At 37.4% G+C, this 17,359-nt stretch overlaps 1 protein-coding gene and 1 non-coding gene across 2 annotated transcripts in view; both read right to left on the bottom strand.

Moving 5' to 3' along the window:
• Positions 1-17,359, bottom strand: part of LOC149070516 (uncharacterized) — a 70,440-nt gene that overhangs the window by 37,994 nt on the left and 15,087 nt on the right. The window contains exons 12-23 of the mRNA XM_089249187.1: positions 16,623-16,762; positions 16,352-16,452; positions 14,668-14,706; positions 12,291-12,418; positions 9,535-9,605; positions 9,290-9,354; positions 8,151-8,298; positions 5,427-5,544; positions 4,107-4,204; positions 1,860-1,931; positions 516-622; positions 266-338 (exon numbers count right to left, since the gene is read on the bottom strand). Coding sequence (XP_089105313.1) covers positions 266-338; positions 516-622; positions 1,860-1,931; positions 4,107-4,204; positions 5,427-5,544; positions 8,151-8,298; positions 9,290-9,354; positions 9,535-9,605; positions 12,291-12,418; positions 14,668-14,706; positions 16,352-16,452; positions 16,623-16,762 — 1,160 coding nt within the window. The remainder of the gene's footprint in view (positions 1-265; positions 339-515; positions 623-1,859; positions 1,932-4,106; positions 4,205-5,426; positions 5,545-8,150; positions 8,299-9,289; positions 9,355-9,534; positions 9,606-12,290; positions 12,419-14,667; positions 14,707-16,351; positions 16,453-16,622; positions 16,763-17,359) is intronic.
• Positions 3,014-3,138, bottom strand: LOC149070517 (U6atac minor spliceosomal RNA). The gene has a single exon (XR_016195037.1). It is a non-coding gene; the product is annotated as a U6atac minor spliceosomal RNA (small nuclear RNA).

Genomic DNA, 17,359 nt, shown 5'->3' with positions numbered 1-17,359 from the left:
AATTTTTCCAACGTTAGATATTAAAAACGTCATAAAACGATGAAAAATATGTTGTTGTATCTGAGTTCGTGGCATTTTCATAGACGTAACAAGCAAGGTTCAGTCACATTGTTGATCATCAAATACCGCCAATTATTGACGGTATAACCGAGGTGTCGTTACAATCGAGGTCGTTATAACTGCGTATGACTGTACAATTATTTCATTACCAAAATTTGACGGAATTCGCTGGTAAAATAAAAAAAGTGAAAAAATTGATCCATACCTGAGAGGCAACTAAAAGACTTTTCTGAGCGACCTCGATGCTAATTGGTGTCATGCTGCCAGGAAGAACTTCCCTGTATGAGAAGTATGAAATTATGAATTATAAGAATGTACGAATGTAAGTGCATTAACTCACAGTCTCATCTCTTCTCAATATAGTATACATAAATACAGAAAGAGTAATATGTTCATGATAACTCATAGATAATATAAAATAACGAATGAAGTACTAATTGCATATGCACTCTCACCCCACATTGGCTGTAGTTACGTATTCCTCTTCAGCTCGAAAATGGCTGTCGAAGAAATGTTTGGCTTCGAATTCCGTTTCAGTGTCTATAGATGTCACAGGCCTTGACTGGATACACAAACACAATCGTTATCACGATTAAAATGGTTGCAACTACAATATCAAGTCTGAGACTTTTGTGACCAGCGTAAGATGCAGAATGCAGAACTCCCGAGGTCAGGGAAAATCACTTCCTAAAGGTGCGGGTAAAAATGCGTGCTTTGCGTCGTCTTTGATTGGTTTGCCGAAATTTATCATCGATGCGTACGGCTGTCACCGAATAGGAAAATATACAGGGTGTCCTGTAACTCCTAATTCGACCTTTATCTCATCAACCGCTCTTCGTAGAGTCATGACTCTAATTTAAAAAAATGCTCAAAATGTGTTCAGAAATCCCTCTGTACCTCTTCCTCCTAAATAGATCATGACCCACCGCTTTGTCTCAATGAAGAGATTTTAGAGCAGGTGGTCGAAGACCGACGCCATACCGGAGGTTGTGCGGTGTATGTGTTGTGAACCTAATGGGAAGTTTGTTTCTGTGTAATGCTTGTCATGCGTAGTGCTGCTATCTGCCATCAATTTTTCTATGAGTAGAGTTTAACGATTGAATAATTGTACCGATTAGTAATAACGATAATTAATCGTTGCAAAAACTCCGTTGGATTTAGTATCCCGCAATAAAACAAATATTTGATGGAAGGTATCAGTTTTATAGTGGGAAGTAATTAATACAAGTGATAATATTATATTTTTTCTTACGTGCATCATTTTTTTTCGTATTGAAATATTTTACTTTATGTTCAATAAATTTAATTATAGTGAAGTAATTTTTTTCGTGCAATATAGTTGTATATAGTGAGTGCATATTGTTTTTACCAAAGTGGATATGGTCTGAACCAAGTTCGGTTAATCCCAGCCCTACAAAATATTTCATTGCAAGCCAAGCAACGCGCAATAGACGAACGACAAACTTGATACGATCCGCCGACTTGCGTTGCGTCCCTTGGATGTTGTATAATGAAGGCTGTGGCACAAAATCGGGTTGTGCATAGGGGAAAAAAATAAAAACAAAAGCAAAAATCCGGCCTATTTATTCATTTTCCCAGAGTCAAATCGAGTAAGCATATTTTGACGTACCTGTGGAAAAGCGCATGTAAACTTATTAAAGTTTATGTCGCCCCGGGCCCCTTCCTTCTCACGCATCGCCACCAATGAAATGGGTGAAACGTTACGAAGTGATTTTCCCAGACCGTAAGTTCTGCATGTGTTAAATCGATTCGTAATAAATTTTAAAAAAGATTTTCACCTGGAAGAGAAATATTCTGTTGTTGGCGATTCCCCATTCTATATCTCTTGGATCGCCGAATTCTTCTTCAACCTGTGTTATGGAAATGAAGATAGATCGCATCAGTTTCGTGTTTTTGCATGATAATGACCACCATACCAGATCATGGCCTGCCGCTATGGCTCAAGAAAGAGATATAAGCAGGTGGTCGATGAAGACCTGCAGATAATGACCACTAACATTTGCACCAGCCAAAATTCTCTGAGAAGTACTCTGTATCGTTCCAATTTTAGTATACGTACTAGCTTAGTACAACTCTGAGAAATACTGAGAAACCCACTACACACAGTCCGGACCCGTGACTTTCAAATCTTTGATCCAGTTTCCTTAAAAAGGCATATGAAACAACAGTCAACCATGGAGGTTGATTGTGCAGGAGGTTCACAAAAGTTGTTTTATTATGATTAGGGTGACCATGTTCGATACAGAAAATTTCGTGTAATAAAAGGGAAAGGGGGGGGGGGACACATAAATGATGTCTCTGGTTCTCACCAAAAATATTGCCAATTTTCGACGACATTACTACTACTAAACCATACATGCACCTCGGCATTGCCAAATGCTGCTGCCATGTTACCATTGGCAAAAAATACTTTTCTACAGCAAGTTTGCAGTTATCTAAAACATATTTCCCGAGGGGAAATTCACATTGCAAATATGCAAGATGGATATTTACAAATACAAATACAACGCCACAACAGGCAAATTGCCCAACGAGGTGGCTGACTTAAGAACATCATGGATCCCCGAGCCCCTACCTACTACTGCTACACCACACATGCCCCCCCCCCAACGAATCGGTACATGCGGGAATGTGCGTGTACGTGTAGTGCAACCTGACGTAAAGTTTTGTTTCTGTGTAATGCTTGTTATGTGTAGTGCTGTCATCTGCCCCCAGTTTTACTAACTATGAGTGAAGTGTTATGATTGAATGATTATCGTTGTAGGACTGTTGCTCTCTGTGGCGAGACTTTTTAACGGGGAGATCGGCTCGCATTTGCGCCTTGAAGTTGGGAACCACAGAAAACCAACTTCAGCCGACCACCACTGTGGGGTTCGAACCCGGATCCTCGCATCACGAGTCCGGCATTATAACCACTCGACCACCACAGCGGCAAAAAATTTGGTTAAGTGGTCGCGAAGTAAGCGACTGTGCCTTAACCGTATTTGTGTTGTAGGCCCAGAGGCCATTCCGTCCTTGTCAAGGGGAGTGCTAACCTTCTCTCCTTTCTTACAACACAGTTGTATAACACAATTTATGGAAGTTACCTTCCCGCTCGTTTCTAATAAAAAATAAGAATTAAAAGTAAGCTCCAATGAAAAAACCGGGAAACCGGTACGTTTTTATCAGGGAAAAGTCGGAAATGAAAAAAAAAATAGAAGGAATATATGCAGTAATGCCCAGTTTTTTCGGGTCATATCTGTGAGAATCAAGTCGGAATTTCGAATATGTAATGACTTTTTTTTTAATATTAGGAAATATACGAACATTCCCTTGAAGCAGTGGTTCTCTAATTTTTATCACCGTGGCTCTTTTGCCTCAGTCAATGTTCACCCGTGGATCCCTGGAGAAATTTAACAAAGAATTTATTCAAATCATTGAATAGGCACACATCACTATCAGCGCGACGACTCTAACATAGGTTGGCGACATCCCCTTTGGAACCACAACGCTTAGTTTGAGAACCACTGCCTATATGTGATGAGCTGTCATCCTAAGAATTTTCGGGAAAGCGCCATAAAAAAACGGAAGCTAAAGTGACGAAAAGTGTGTCGTTATGTCCAAGTTCGTGGTGTTTTCATTGACATCACAAGCAAGGCTTATTGACATAATTCTCTCTGGAAGTATTTCTCAAAGTGTGCATCGTAGCTCCTAGCAGCATCGCCAACGTTTGTCAGAGGCGTAGGCGTTGAGTTGTAGATATTGATTTGAGTGACTATTTATGCTTTGAAGCGTTTATTTCAAAAGTGAGAATGTCTACCAAACTATTTTGGGGAGCCGCAGTCGGTTATGAATAGGGAAGGTTTCACAAAAGGTTAAGAACCCTGCTCTATGGGACTGCCAATTATTCAAGTTATACTGGGGTGTCGTTATAATCGAGTTTGACTGTAATTCCTTATGTTTACTGATAAATGATTTTGAAACAAAATGCAGAAAAGACTAAAACACACATTCTACAGGAAAAGTCAGGAAATACTTTTATTTACCTGTACAGCAATTTCAGCCAATTTCAGAGCTGAATCTTTCTTCAAGCAGCTTTCAGAAGCTGGACACTCAAATTCTATTTCCTTCGTGCCTGAAATACCTGAAAAAAAGGTAAATTTCATTAACTACATCAATTTTCTCAAGAAAACCCACTCTTTCGAGAGAAAAGTTATCATTCCAACGCAAAAAGCGAATTTTGCACGCACTTGGATTGAGTATAGGGGAGTTAGTTACATGGGTTACGTGATAACCATGATTAACACTTTCCCTGCGGGTAACACCAGTCATCATTGTCTTGTTCCAGCCGGCCGTTAATGCCAACATGACGTCACGATCGGGGGCGTTTTGTTGAGGGACTACTGGTGGGGATGAGGTCTTGTGCATTTGCATTGCGGCCGCTACGAACATTAATTCACTCTGCCTCTTTTGAGGTAACGGAAGTAAGGTGCTTTGCATCAGTCCGGGGTTGTGAGCGGCTCTATCTATCTATCTATCCATCCAACACACTAACTGTTTTTTATTACAAATAAATAGTTTTTTTTTGCACACAAAAACACGATTCTAAAGTTTTTTTTTTAAATTCTTAAACTTACTAATCAGTTAGTTTTGCATCATTTTGCTCACACTCAAAGTCACTCTATTGCTCACTCATGTGCTTGCAAACTCTCTAGGTTACTCTTTTGATCACTCATCGACGTAGTCCTGTACTGTCTCGGCAGAGCCGAATTCATTTAGGATTATACAAATTTTGCCGCCGTTCTCCCATTCTACTAATTTTTTTGGGCACTCATTTTTCAAATTTGCCGCCCCTCTGACTTGCCGCCCTGGGCTGTAGTCCGCTAAGCCTTCCTGTAAATACGCCACCGGTCTTAGGCTTTGTTCATTTTTCCATTTTTTTTTTCGCCCTCTTAGTTCATTGCTCCTTTTCCTTTCATCACTCAGGTAAGAAAACGATTTGCAAAATAACGCTATTTTTATCTTAAACTCATGGCAACCCATTGATTGGCAGGTTTCGACCTCCCCACTATATTCATAGGGCGTGAAACTTGCTTCCTCATGTGTTGCGGGTTTGCATAACTAGCCTAGTTCCACCAGTGGAAGACGCCACCTTGACGTCATGCGATTTTTTGATTGAAATATTTAATATTATACTGATTCAGTACTAATGTGTTTTCTTTGTGTTTCATACACTAAAATGAAGCTATTTATACAAAAAAAAATTCCACCAGAAAAATTCTGAAAACAAATTAGGCCCCGCTGTGGAAGTGTTAATAGATGTAAATAATCATGATTTTTTTTTTTGTATGTTAGTAATTATTTACCGTCCATGACGATTTTCGACTTTTTCTGGCCGATCATTTCCGAGTGGAAGGACAGCCTGTCTTTGGCATCTCTCCTGATAACTATTGTGTCTGGATCAGCTGATGCCGATACCACCGACTGCAAGAAAAGGTTAAAATAATACAAATACAACGCCACAACAGGCAAAATGCCCATAAAAATATGGATGTCATATATTTCAAAAATGCTATGTATGCTACGAAATCCGAGACGAAATTCTTATTGAGAGTACCTCAAATACATTCTGTAACAAAAAAATAATCGACAACCCCCCCCCCCCCCGAAATAAGAATTATTCAATCACAATAAAACTTCCTGAATAAAACCCTTTCGACCAAATATGCAAATTATTAATCGTTTTCACCAAATTGGCCGTCTCCTCAATGCATTAGAACTGAGGTTGATGATGGTAAGTATATATGTCGCGGTAAAAGCTCGGAGGCTGGTAAAACCTAGGTTTTATCAAAGAGAATTGGTAAACGCATGCTCGAAAAACGCTTGTAAACATTTTCATTACCGCCTTCTGCCAAGTCAAAGTCCATTTTTATGAGTCAATTAACCATCATCAACTTTTCAGTTCCTGTTGTTTATTAATGAATAATTATAATTATTTAATAACTAACTAATGAAAATTAACAGCCATGAGAACTTTTATTCCTTGACGCAATTGAGTAATTAATAATTATCATTAATTAATTAAATGCTGGCACATAGTTTGACGTAAGTTTTACGTTGACTTGCACGCACGACCGATAGTTTACGTCCCTACATCCCTGTAGGGTCAGGTGTGAGGTCATGATGCGCTTGCTGCGTAGAGTGGCGGATCAGCACGCGAGCAGTGAGGCGTCATGACCAAAGTAAAGGTTTTACTTCAATAATTATAATTTATTATTAATTAATAACCGTCAATTATTAGTATTATATTAATTAATATAATTATTAAATTTTTTGTCATTAGCTTCAGGAACCAAGGAGTTCATGGTGGTTAATTGCTTCATTAAAAAACGTACTCAGATTGGTAAAAGTCCGAAATGAAAACATTTGCAAGCACTCTTTGGACTTCTACCAATTCGCTTTGGTAAAACCTAGGTCTTACCGGTAAATAATTAGTCTTCGGTCTTTTACCGTAACATATTTTAAGAGCAAATTTATGTTGTAAGAAGAAAACTTGAAGCGGACTTGAATTTGAACTAGTAAATTTTTATTGCATATTCATACTGTGTGACTTCAACATTACCTCACCGACTGCTTTGCGACCACCATGAACACATGATGGAGTTTGAAAAAGGGTGTGCCATCAGGTTGCATGATGATGTTAGAGAAAGTATGATTTATCATGCTTATACCAATGACACTTGGTTTTTATGCATAAATGCCGGTAAAAGTGATATTTTTTTATCATTTATCAAATTTACCAACGACGCTTGGGTATTATGTATAATCGACGGTATCATAAAACTAAAATAGAGTTCATTTACAGGGGGGCTTAACGAGGTATAGATCAGGGTGGTAAGTCCGGAGGAGCAGCAAATTTTAGGAATGAGTGGCCAAGGAAAATAGTTCATAATGGCAGAAGGGAAGCAAAATTTTTATAACCACGAATCGTTCGTGCCCAGAGAGCGAGAGACTAGGTCAGTGAGTAACTTGGAGAGTTTGCAAGCATGTGAGTAAACAAAAGATTGCGCAAGCAGGTGAGTAAACAAAAGATTGCGCAAGCAGGTGAGTAAACAAAAGATTGCGCAAGCAGGTGAGTAAACAAAAGATTGCGCAAGCAGGTGAGTTAGCAAACGAGAGACCTAGAGCGTGCGCAAGCATGTGAACGACCAAAAGAGTGACTCAAAGAGTAAGAAGCATGTGAATGACTGAAAGTGTGACCTAGAGCGTGTGCAAGCACGTGAATGACCAAAAGAGTTTGTGAGTTAAATATTGAAGAAGATCATAATATCTAAAACTTTCCACGACAATTAAATTTTGCGATATATTTTGATGCAATAAAATAATAATAATTTTTTTTGCCTTCAAAAAATATACATGTAATTTTTATTCATGAATATATTTTTACTGTTGAATTAGATCGAATCTGATTAGTTAATATTATGATCGCTAGATAGCAATAATAAAATATTTGAGCTAAGGACGATTATTATTACTAGAAGAAATTTTTACACTAAAAAAGGTTTTTTTAGTGTAAAAATTTTGTGTTCATTTCTTTTATATATATATAAAAAATTTCTTTTCAAAAACCCACACACTATTTTTGTTTTACATTCCCTTTCTGCTAGAAGCACAAATGTACAAATTTTCACGTTTTTTCTATTATCAGCTGGTTGGCGCTGTCAAGTTTTGCCTAAGGCCGGGATTACACTATAAAAGTTTGATAAAAGTTCTTTTATAAAACCTAAAAAATTCTGCCAATAAGACAATCGGTTGCATTTGCACGAATGTAATCGGTACGATTATTGGTTGCATTTTCCAAGTTCTATAAAAGAACGTTTATCAAACTTTTATAGTGTAATCCCGGCTTGAGATACATGTCACAAAACATTTCAGGAAAATAACTTCCATAGAGTAACATGGGTAGAGAGTGTAAACATTCAAATGCCATTTCCTACGTTCCCCCCCCCCCCCCTCCCCAAGGATATTGCCCATTCGTGCTTCTAGCATGAGGAGGATGATATGTCATGAAAAATGAAAGAAACAATAACCTCTCCGAGTCCAAAATTGGCTGAAATACTGATAAACTCAGGATTTCCAGTCACAGGATCGCAAGTGAAGAGGACACCGGCCACGTCACAGGGAACCATCTGTTGCACGACCACCGCCATGGGCATATTCAGCAATTGGCCATAGCGCCTGGAAAGATTCAGAAGAAAAAAAAATTATTATTTATATTATCATTATGTTTAACACTATTGTAATTAAACCGTGCATTATAACCAATTGTGAATTTATTTTTATTATCATAGATGCTCATGTATTTTTTTTAATACTACTCAAACCTAGCTGTCATTGAAGTATTGAATGAGGCTTTCATTGCCGGCGTTCAATGTGGTTTCCCGGTTGTTAATCCATGATCTGAGAAATTCAAATCCTGATCTCTTGCCCACATCTGCGGCGCGCATCTTCAGAGGTTTAAACACGCGTAGAGGTCTCTGCAACAAGAAAGGCTTCGTGCATCTACTTTTTTTTTTAAACCGAGCACAACTCGGGTCTATTGCAATAGGCAATTTACAACTAGTGAGTTGTGCCGAAAGTTTAAGTGCGTGTACCTAACAGTCTGAGTGCGTATCTAGTGTTGTGTATGATTTTTCAGTGCTGCCATCTATATCTCAGAAGTGAAGTGAGTGATGTGTAGTGACTGAATATTTGTACTGTTTGTAGGACTGTTGCTCTCTGTGGCGAGACTTTTTAACGGGGAGATCGGCTCGCATTTGCGCCTCTAAGTTGGGAACCACAGAAAACCAGCTTCAGCCGACCACCACTGTGGTGACGGTAGGGCTCGAACCCGGGTCCCCGCGATGCGAGTCCGTCACTTTGACCACTCGACCACCACAGCGGCTCGTGCATCTACTGCAGAAAATTCTACCGATTATGAGATCAATGCGGAAAATTCCGAAGTAGATGTATGAAGCCTTTCTCGCTTGTTCCAGAGACCTACGCGTGTTGAAGCCTCTGAAAATTCCTGCCTCAGATGGGGGTCGCAACGTCAGTAATTGAATTGGTGGGGGGGACACATTTGGCCCGTGGGCAATGTGTTGAACATTCATGATCTAAAGTCTAGATTCTAGACTATACCCCACGTTTATATAAACGCAGTTTATAGAAATAAATATCTCAAACGCACCTTTTGTATTGAACGGGATGGAGGAAAAATTGAGAAGCCCAACATTTTGTCACGGCGTCTAAAACCTGTTTGGGGAAAAATTGATTAATCAACATATTGAATATATCGAATTCAAGATTTCAATGAGAACCGCATAATTTTGACAAAATATATATCTGTAGGGATGATCGATATAGCTTGTGTAAAATCTTTCACGCTGTTAAAAAATTCGGAATTCGTTCTTGAAAATTTCGAATCAAAATTACCTGTTCTTTTCCTTTAATTCCTAAATAAGTTTCCATTTGTCCAGCAGCTGACATTTGAGCTGTATCCTCTCCTACAAAATATATTAAAAAAAAAACCCATGAAAATTTCGCTCAAAAGATCGATCTTCTTTTCAAATAAATACTATAATTACGTAGACAATAGTATTAAAATTATTATGAATTATAATTCCACTGGCTTTACGATTTACGTTTGAAGCTACTAACAAACTTGGATCATAAATCTGAAAGCAATTTTTCGATGGGGAAAATGACGTGTTGGACTGTAATTAATGTTGCGATTTGAGCAACGTTGACCTATTCGAAAATTAGCATCTTATTAGCGTTGTTTGTTTTCGAATAGAAAAAAAAATATAGCAACTACATCGATACATCGGCTAATGAAGGTAATTCGTTCCGGAATCCCATTCGTTAGCTGAAATGCGATTTCCCATAGGTTTCTATGCAAAATCGTTCAATTCGTTTCAGAAACGGACCGAAATTTGAAAATAAGTATCACAAAAAACCCTAAGGAGCACAGTAAAATATAAAAATACTGACCAAAAGTTGATGGAAAAAATTCACGATTGGATGAGGGAGAATTTAAAAACTGAACGAAGGTGGATTTGGGGAGGTGTCGTACGAGTTAAAATTTCCCCATTATAACCGCCTAAATTTTCAAAGTTTCAAATTTCATGAAACACTAAGAAGCCCTATAAAAAATACAAATACCGATCGAAGTATCAGAAACAACTTCCCAATTGAATGAAGGAAAATTTAAAAGAATATTAAAATCTGCACATCTTTCACAATGAGTGCTATGCAGTCGGGTTCGTGAATCATTAGTGAAAATAGTGGCGTGATAAGTTAAATCGTCCCCTTCATGCCAGAAGCATGAATGTGGAAATTTTCACTTTCTTGGGTTTATAAGCTGGTTGGATCCCTTATTTTGCTATCTGAGTTTTGCCAGAAACGCGGATGTTTAAATCCTATCAAAATGCATGTTACAAAGCATTTTAGAGAAATTACATCATAAAGTAAACATTCAAATGTTATTTTCCATGTTTTGAAAATTTGCACATTCATGCTTCTGGCGCGAGGGGGACGATAAAGTCAGCCCATTTCTTACTCTCACACATGCAGATGGGAAATATAAGTTCCTGGAATGTCCGACTGTTCAGTTTGAAATAAAGTGCCTTACCGTATCTACTGAAACCATTCAAATATTAGTCTTTTGATTTATTTATTTTTCAATGCACTTCCTTTTCAATTCTTAATCATTCATTTCATGTGAAATTGCTCAAAACTTTTCTGGAAGAGAAAGAGAGGTAGGTGCATCTAAAAAGCGATTCCCCGAGGTGGAAATAAATTAATCAGGCTCGAGTGACAGTGTACATTGAATCCATTTCGATTAGCACAAAAATTTAGCTAATGACGCGGCTGTTTTATGTTAGCACATGTATCCGTATCAACTGAAGTGGTGTTCTTTAGCCGAGGCAGAAAAACGTCAAAAAGTTTCTTCGAAAGCCGAAAAATTCGTAAGCCGCGACGTTCGTTAGCCGAGGACCTTTAGTTAACGAGTAATTCGCCTAACGAGCAAAAATTTCGTGCTTTTTTTATTCATTTTCACGTCTGAAAATTGAGCTGATGGTTTTTCGCTTTCGTCCGAACACTTACAGTGGAATTGTAGGTAATATACAGTCGCCGGTCAGCGTTTTAAACTTGAAAAAAAAAGGGAAAACACGTGCGAGCGTGACGCATTACGGAAACTAGATGTAGCATTGTAACCACGAGCATATGCACTTGATGTATTTTTAAATTCTACTGGGAGAAAACCGTTGGCTAATTACATATTATTGAACGGGATTTTGAGGTGCTAGTTCATGAACAGCAGCTACTGCTTGTCGAAAGGATTCTGGCCTTGTGGAAGATCATGGGACTGGAGGCGAATAGGGACAACATTCAAGAACCAGTGGAGGAGCATGGCCAGGAGTTGACCGTAGATGAACTGATCTATCTCCTCTGCACCCAACAGCGAGAATTTATGGACGGTATCTCGTCTGAGAGAAGAGAGAAGTGAAGTGATGTTTTAAATGAAAAATGTATAGAATGGGGGAATCTGTGCAAAATTTCGTAGAAAAAAAAGAACCAACCAAACAAAGCTGTAGCAAAGCGAGCAATGAATCTGTCCAATGCGATTTCCCATTTCCGAGAAATTCTAAAAAGGAGGCAAAAGCAAGTGTCATTGGATAGATTCTTTTTCAAAGTCACACAAACAGAATAAGTTTGCAAACAACAGAGTATCCGCAAATCATCCTAAACTCTCTCTCGCCATTTGGAATAAGTTAATTTGTAAACATTGTACTACGTATTTATTATATTACTGTTATTTTGCATTATCGATTGAATGCCGTTTTTATTAATCATTTTTATGTGAATGAATAATTTGGAATGAATCATCCGAGAATCCATTATTTCCTGTGGAAAAGGTTGATTCGATATACGAGTGATTCGGATAACGAGCATGTTGACGGAACGAATTAAGCTCGTTAAACGAAGTTCCACTGTAAGGGTGAGAACATAGTGCGTCCGTATTTCCGATTCTGGAAACCCACGTCATCTCCGATTGGTTAAAAACCCGAATTTCAACTTTTTTTCCTTGAAATTCGGGTTTTTAACCTATCGGAGACGACGCGGGTTTTCAGAATTGGAAATACGCACGCAATGTGTTTCACACCCTGAGGATAAAGAGTTTTTACCGGTTGCGGAAGATCGTACGGCGAATTTGATTTCGGTCCAACTCGATCCAAATGTCATTTCCAAGTCTTTTATTAACGAGTTGATGACACTTTCTGGTATGGAAGCTCTTTTCACTTTGTCTGACAATCTGTGGAGGAAAAAAATGGTATTTGTGAAAGGAACACTATGTGTACTGTATTACGAGACAAACTCATATGAAAATACGGCAATACGCCGACTTTACACTATAGGTGGTACCGACGATAATGGTGAATTAGCAGAGTCAGGGTATGATTTTGCTCACAAATACGTACAGGGTGGTCTGGAACTCCACCGACAAATTTCTAGAGGTGGTAGTTACATGTTAAAAAAATAAACTTTTTCATCAATGGAACCTTGGGTCAAAACACGGTTCTTTAGTCGGAAACGACGTTGGAGATGGGAGAACCGCCAACCAAGCAGCAACATATCCAGAGCGGTGGATTGGCCGGAGTAGATTAGTGGCATGGCCTGCATGCTCCCCGGATCTGAATCCCCTATGTTACTTCTTCTGAAGCCACCTGAAATCATTAGCCTACAGTCTACGACACACCAGTACACTCAGTGGAAGAACTTGTTGCCGGGATTCTCGACATCAGGATTCTGAGAGCGGGTGCGCCATTCCTTCATTCGCCGATGTTGGTTGTGCTACAGTATCCTCGAACACCACTTTGAGTAGCTACTACAGGTGATCGCATAGCCTGTTACATAGTATTATGCTACATAGGTGGAATGTTTTATTTTCTGTGATATCCACGACCTGTTGCAGTTTCTGTACTCAGTCAGTTTTCCGATTGAATTTCAACCCCACAAAGGGTTCCCCTTGCAAAAGTTATTTGTCTTGACATGTACGATCACCCCTAGAAGTTTGTCGGTAGCGCTTCGGACCACACTGTACAAATATTAGTTAATTGGGGCTAAACTACCCAAGTCCCAGATGGTATTTTTCTATAGCTTCATAAACTTGCTTTATTACTCCTACTGCTACTTGACCGTATATGCACCTCGTGCACATTCTTCTGCGGAATTTTTAACGAATCAATATATGCCAGAATGTGTCGCCCCTAACGTATTCATGTTATCAGTTGTGCTTGCGTCGTCGTGTGCTTGGTGCTGCTGCCATCTGTCCTACGCATTTTGAAATGAAGATGGTAAATGCTTTTATTTTCACATTATGTAGATATTATGTTGTAGGTCTGTCTGCTCTTTGCGGAGAAACTTTTTTAAATGGAGATCAACGCTCGCATTCACGCCTCAAAGTTGGGGAAATTGCAGAAAATTAACTTCAGCGGGCCACCACTGTGGTGCTAACGGGAGTTCGAACCTGGATCTTTACGATGAGAGTGCAGCACAATGCTTACACGACCGCACAGATTGCCCCGTGACTGTAATCTGTTTCTTAAAAATGCCAAAAATGGCGCCACAAGACAAGGCTTCTAAGTTAGCAACCCCCAGTTTTTGTCCACAATCAAAAGAATTTTTCTCCACCTGAATACATGTACTACTAAGGCTGTCACGATCATTACATTGAAAATAATGTATTAAAAGTATTAATTTACTTTCGATGTGGTACTAATATTACATTTGAAATTTCCACCACAATTAATAGCAAACAACTCGTTCTATCGTATTTATTTTCTGTAAATTTGATGCTCTAAGTGCAAAAAATGAATATTTTATTAAGATGTCCATTTACGTTTAAAACATCGTTTTGAAAGAAAATATCGATTTTTATTTTTTATGAAAGTCCCATTTCTTGTGATTCCAAAACAGAACTCGTTTTGTTTGTCGTTTAGAACCGATGTTACGTCCACTTTAGTGTTACGCTTTTACATCAAGTAATTTGAGAATAAAAAGTTTGAACGTATTTTACGAAAAATGCTATTTTTGACATTTTACTTGAGTTATAATGGTTTATACACATAATAATGTGTATTAGAATGAAATTTCAAAAAATTCACACGTGCATCAACAGAATTAAAGATATTTTATGAGCACACAATAGAATCCTTTAAATTGCAGTTCATAACCTGCATCATTGCTAGCTGAATGTACTGCGAAAATAACAAAACATTTCTTTCGTAGAATTTTTTGCAATCACGTTTCGAATGTTGCATGAATTTTGCTTAAAATCTGACATAACATTGACTTTTTAATAGAAAATGACATAGGTAGTCTAAAATTTATAATTTTTTTCACCATTTCGACACACTTCCTATCAAAAAACGTTTCTAAAGTTCACTTCAGTACTATTATGGGTAGTGGGATACCTTAATACGTGTATTTTGTAGAAAATCCAAAATTTGAACGGATGATCATGCGCGAAATATAAATATTGATAATATGAATGTCACTTACGCATTACATAGTATTGTGATGTCTGTATCTTTATTGCACCTGTGGAAAAAAAAGTATTTGAATTTTATGTGTGCAAAAAAATGCAACAATGACAGAAGATGAAAAAAGTCACTAAAAAAAATCTTCCAATGGAACATTTTGCACATTGGAAAAACGTATTTCAATGCAACAAATTTCAATGCAACAAATTTCAATGCTCAAAGTGCCATCAGTTGAAAGAAACCAACATCATTATGATTCTAGTTTGAAAAGTAAAGCTTGATGGTAAAATTCTATTGAAAGCTTTGAGGTGATTATAAATCGTATCATGTATATCCATATATATAAAAGTTTAATAATATTATCCGATTTTATTTTGACAACTCGTAAACTATCTGATATTTCTGATATTAAAGTTAAATAAAAAAAAATATTTAAAAGCAATCAATTATAATCATAATGCAAATGTGTAAGGGAAATATTGCACTACCGAGACTATTTCAGTCATATCCCCATTTCTCTTAAGAAAAATATCCTTGGTGCACAGCATTGCCACTTTTCTGACGGAGAAGTGGTGATACCGCTCTTGATTTGCTGAATATCAAAATTTAGAGCAAATGTGGCCTTTATAAATGAAAATATGGAGAAATATCACCACCATTTAACGTTCAGAAAATAATCAGGTTCCTTGAAAGTCACCAAGTAGAGGTTATGTAATAATTCAAGGAAATTTTTTCCCGCTTAATCGAATACTGCAATTGACACGACACAACTGAAAATACGCATTAACCACTATGTGCATAATATTTTTGTTATATAGATTGAAAATTATCACAAATATGTTTAAAGACTTATAGAAAAGTGCCTTACATTGGGGTCTCAAAGTGTCTGAGCTGACTTTAGTACATTTAATTATTTATTTCATTTTGATTCTTTGTTCAGCCTATATAATATATATATATACAGGGTGCATAGGTAACAGCGCGCACGGAATTTTACTGGTGATCCGTTGATTCTAGAGGCATACTTCCAATTAGAAAAAATATCCAAATAACGTGTAGAACTCAGATACATCATTCCCCCATGTTGCAAAGGGTTGTATAGTTACTAAAATATAAAAAATTAACTTTTTATATGGACATATCCTGTGCCCAAAAACCCAATTAGAAAATTGTTGCCCTGTTATGTCTCTCCTTATTCCATGATGTGGGTAAACCGCTTTACCTGCATTTAATGCTGTTTTTTCCCCCAACTTTCCTCGTTTCGAATTTGAATATCTAAGTGAATATTGCACTTAGAAATGTGGAATTTTTTTGGTTGATAGTTTATATCTTCATTTTTTGAGTTGGAAAACTGATAACCCAAGATAAAAAGCTTGTTTGTAGACTCTATATTTATTTAACCGCTAAATGGTGATAAACTTGCTAAATGTAGTCGTACATGGACGTACTCTGAAAAATAATTCGAACGTCCTCGACCTCCAGTTAAGAAAACAAATCAATGCAAAAATTATAAACGTGTCGAGAATTTTAATTCATTTTTATTAAAAAAATAGTGACAATGATGAAATCATTTCAACGATGTGAAGAAAACTTATTTTTAACTTTTTAACTTCTGCATTTGATTTTCGTACAAATAATTTTAAGATTAATTGATCAATTTTTTAACTGATTTTGGAGACGGACGTTTGTGATGTGAAACGTACCATACGGATTTCTCAAGCATCTTCATTTCGTTTTCCAAATCACCTTTGATGAACTCCTTGTAAGCTTCCGTTGTTACTACTACACCCAAAGGCACTTCGAACTATAGAAATTAAAAATATTCACTATAAGAGTAAATTAATATGTGAAAGATTGAAAAGAAAAAAAATCTAAAACTAAATATCCATCATTTCTCGTGTAGATATTCTATAATTCGTGAGCACATAAAAAATTAAGACGAAATCCAAAAATAAAGTAACAATATTTGCATACGTGGCTATCCTTGAGGTAAATGCCTCTACTAAGGGCGTGTAATTTTCCGAGTGACGATCCTTTTCCTCCGGTCAGTTCAGAGTTTTGACAGCAGGGATCTTGAAATGGTACGCTCAGAAGCAATTCATCCTTCAAGTGACCTTATTATGGGATGGTAGCGGGGAAATACATGAACTCGGAATTAAAATTAACGCTGAAGTAATGAGCCTTTTTTATTAGGAGTGCACAACCTCCACCCCGCGGGCCAATTGCGGCCCGCCAAGATTTTCCATCCGGCCCTCGAATGGCGACCCGGTAGAAAAGTATCAACGTGCACAACACGATAAATGCCTAGACTGACCACATTTTCTTCATACAAATACGAAAAATCAAGATACCTATGGTATATCACGGTTTATCACCAAAAAAAAAAAAAAATTATCAAAGGCAAATGAGATTAAAAATTACAGCATAAAAAAAATTTAATGGCAAATGAAGTTACAGCTACAACATTGTCAAAGGCATTCATTTATGAGTCGTGGAAATAATCTCAATTCTTGATTTCAAAAATTTAAGTAAGCGTTGTTGGAAATTAAATAATAAACGGGACATTAAAAAAAAATATGGGACGACCAAAATTACGGGAACGTCCCGTAAAATACGAGTCACATGGTCACTACATATCTACAAGTTTTTGATCCGCGAGCGGCAGAATTACCGCATATCTGGCCCGCAGGGTGAAAAGGCTGTGCACTCAG

Source organism: Pholcus phalangioides, unplaced genomic scaffold (assembly GCF_987345545.1).
Source record: "Pholcus phalangioides strain wild (caught in Gottingen) unplaced genomic scaffold, Ppha-v1.0 ptg000021l_1, whole genome shotgun sequence".
NCBI lineage: Eukaryota > Metazoa > Arthropoda > Arachnida > Araneae > Pholcidae > Pholcus > Pholcus phalangioides.
Note: the sequence above shows the minus strand (reverse complement) of the source record. Positions and strands in the feature narration are given on the sequence as shown.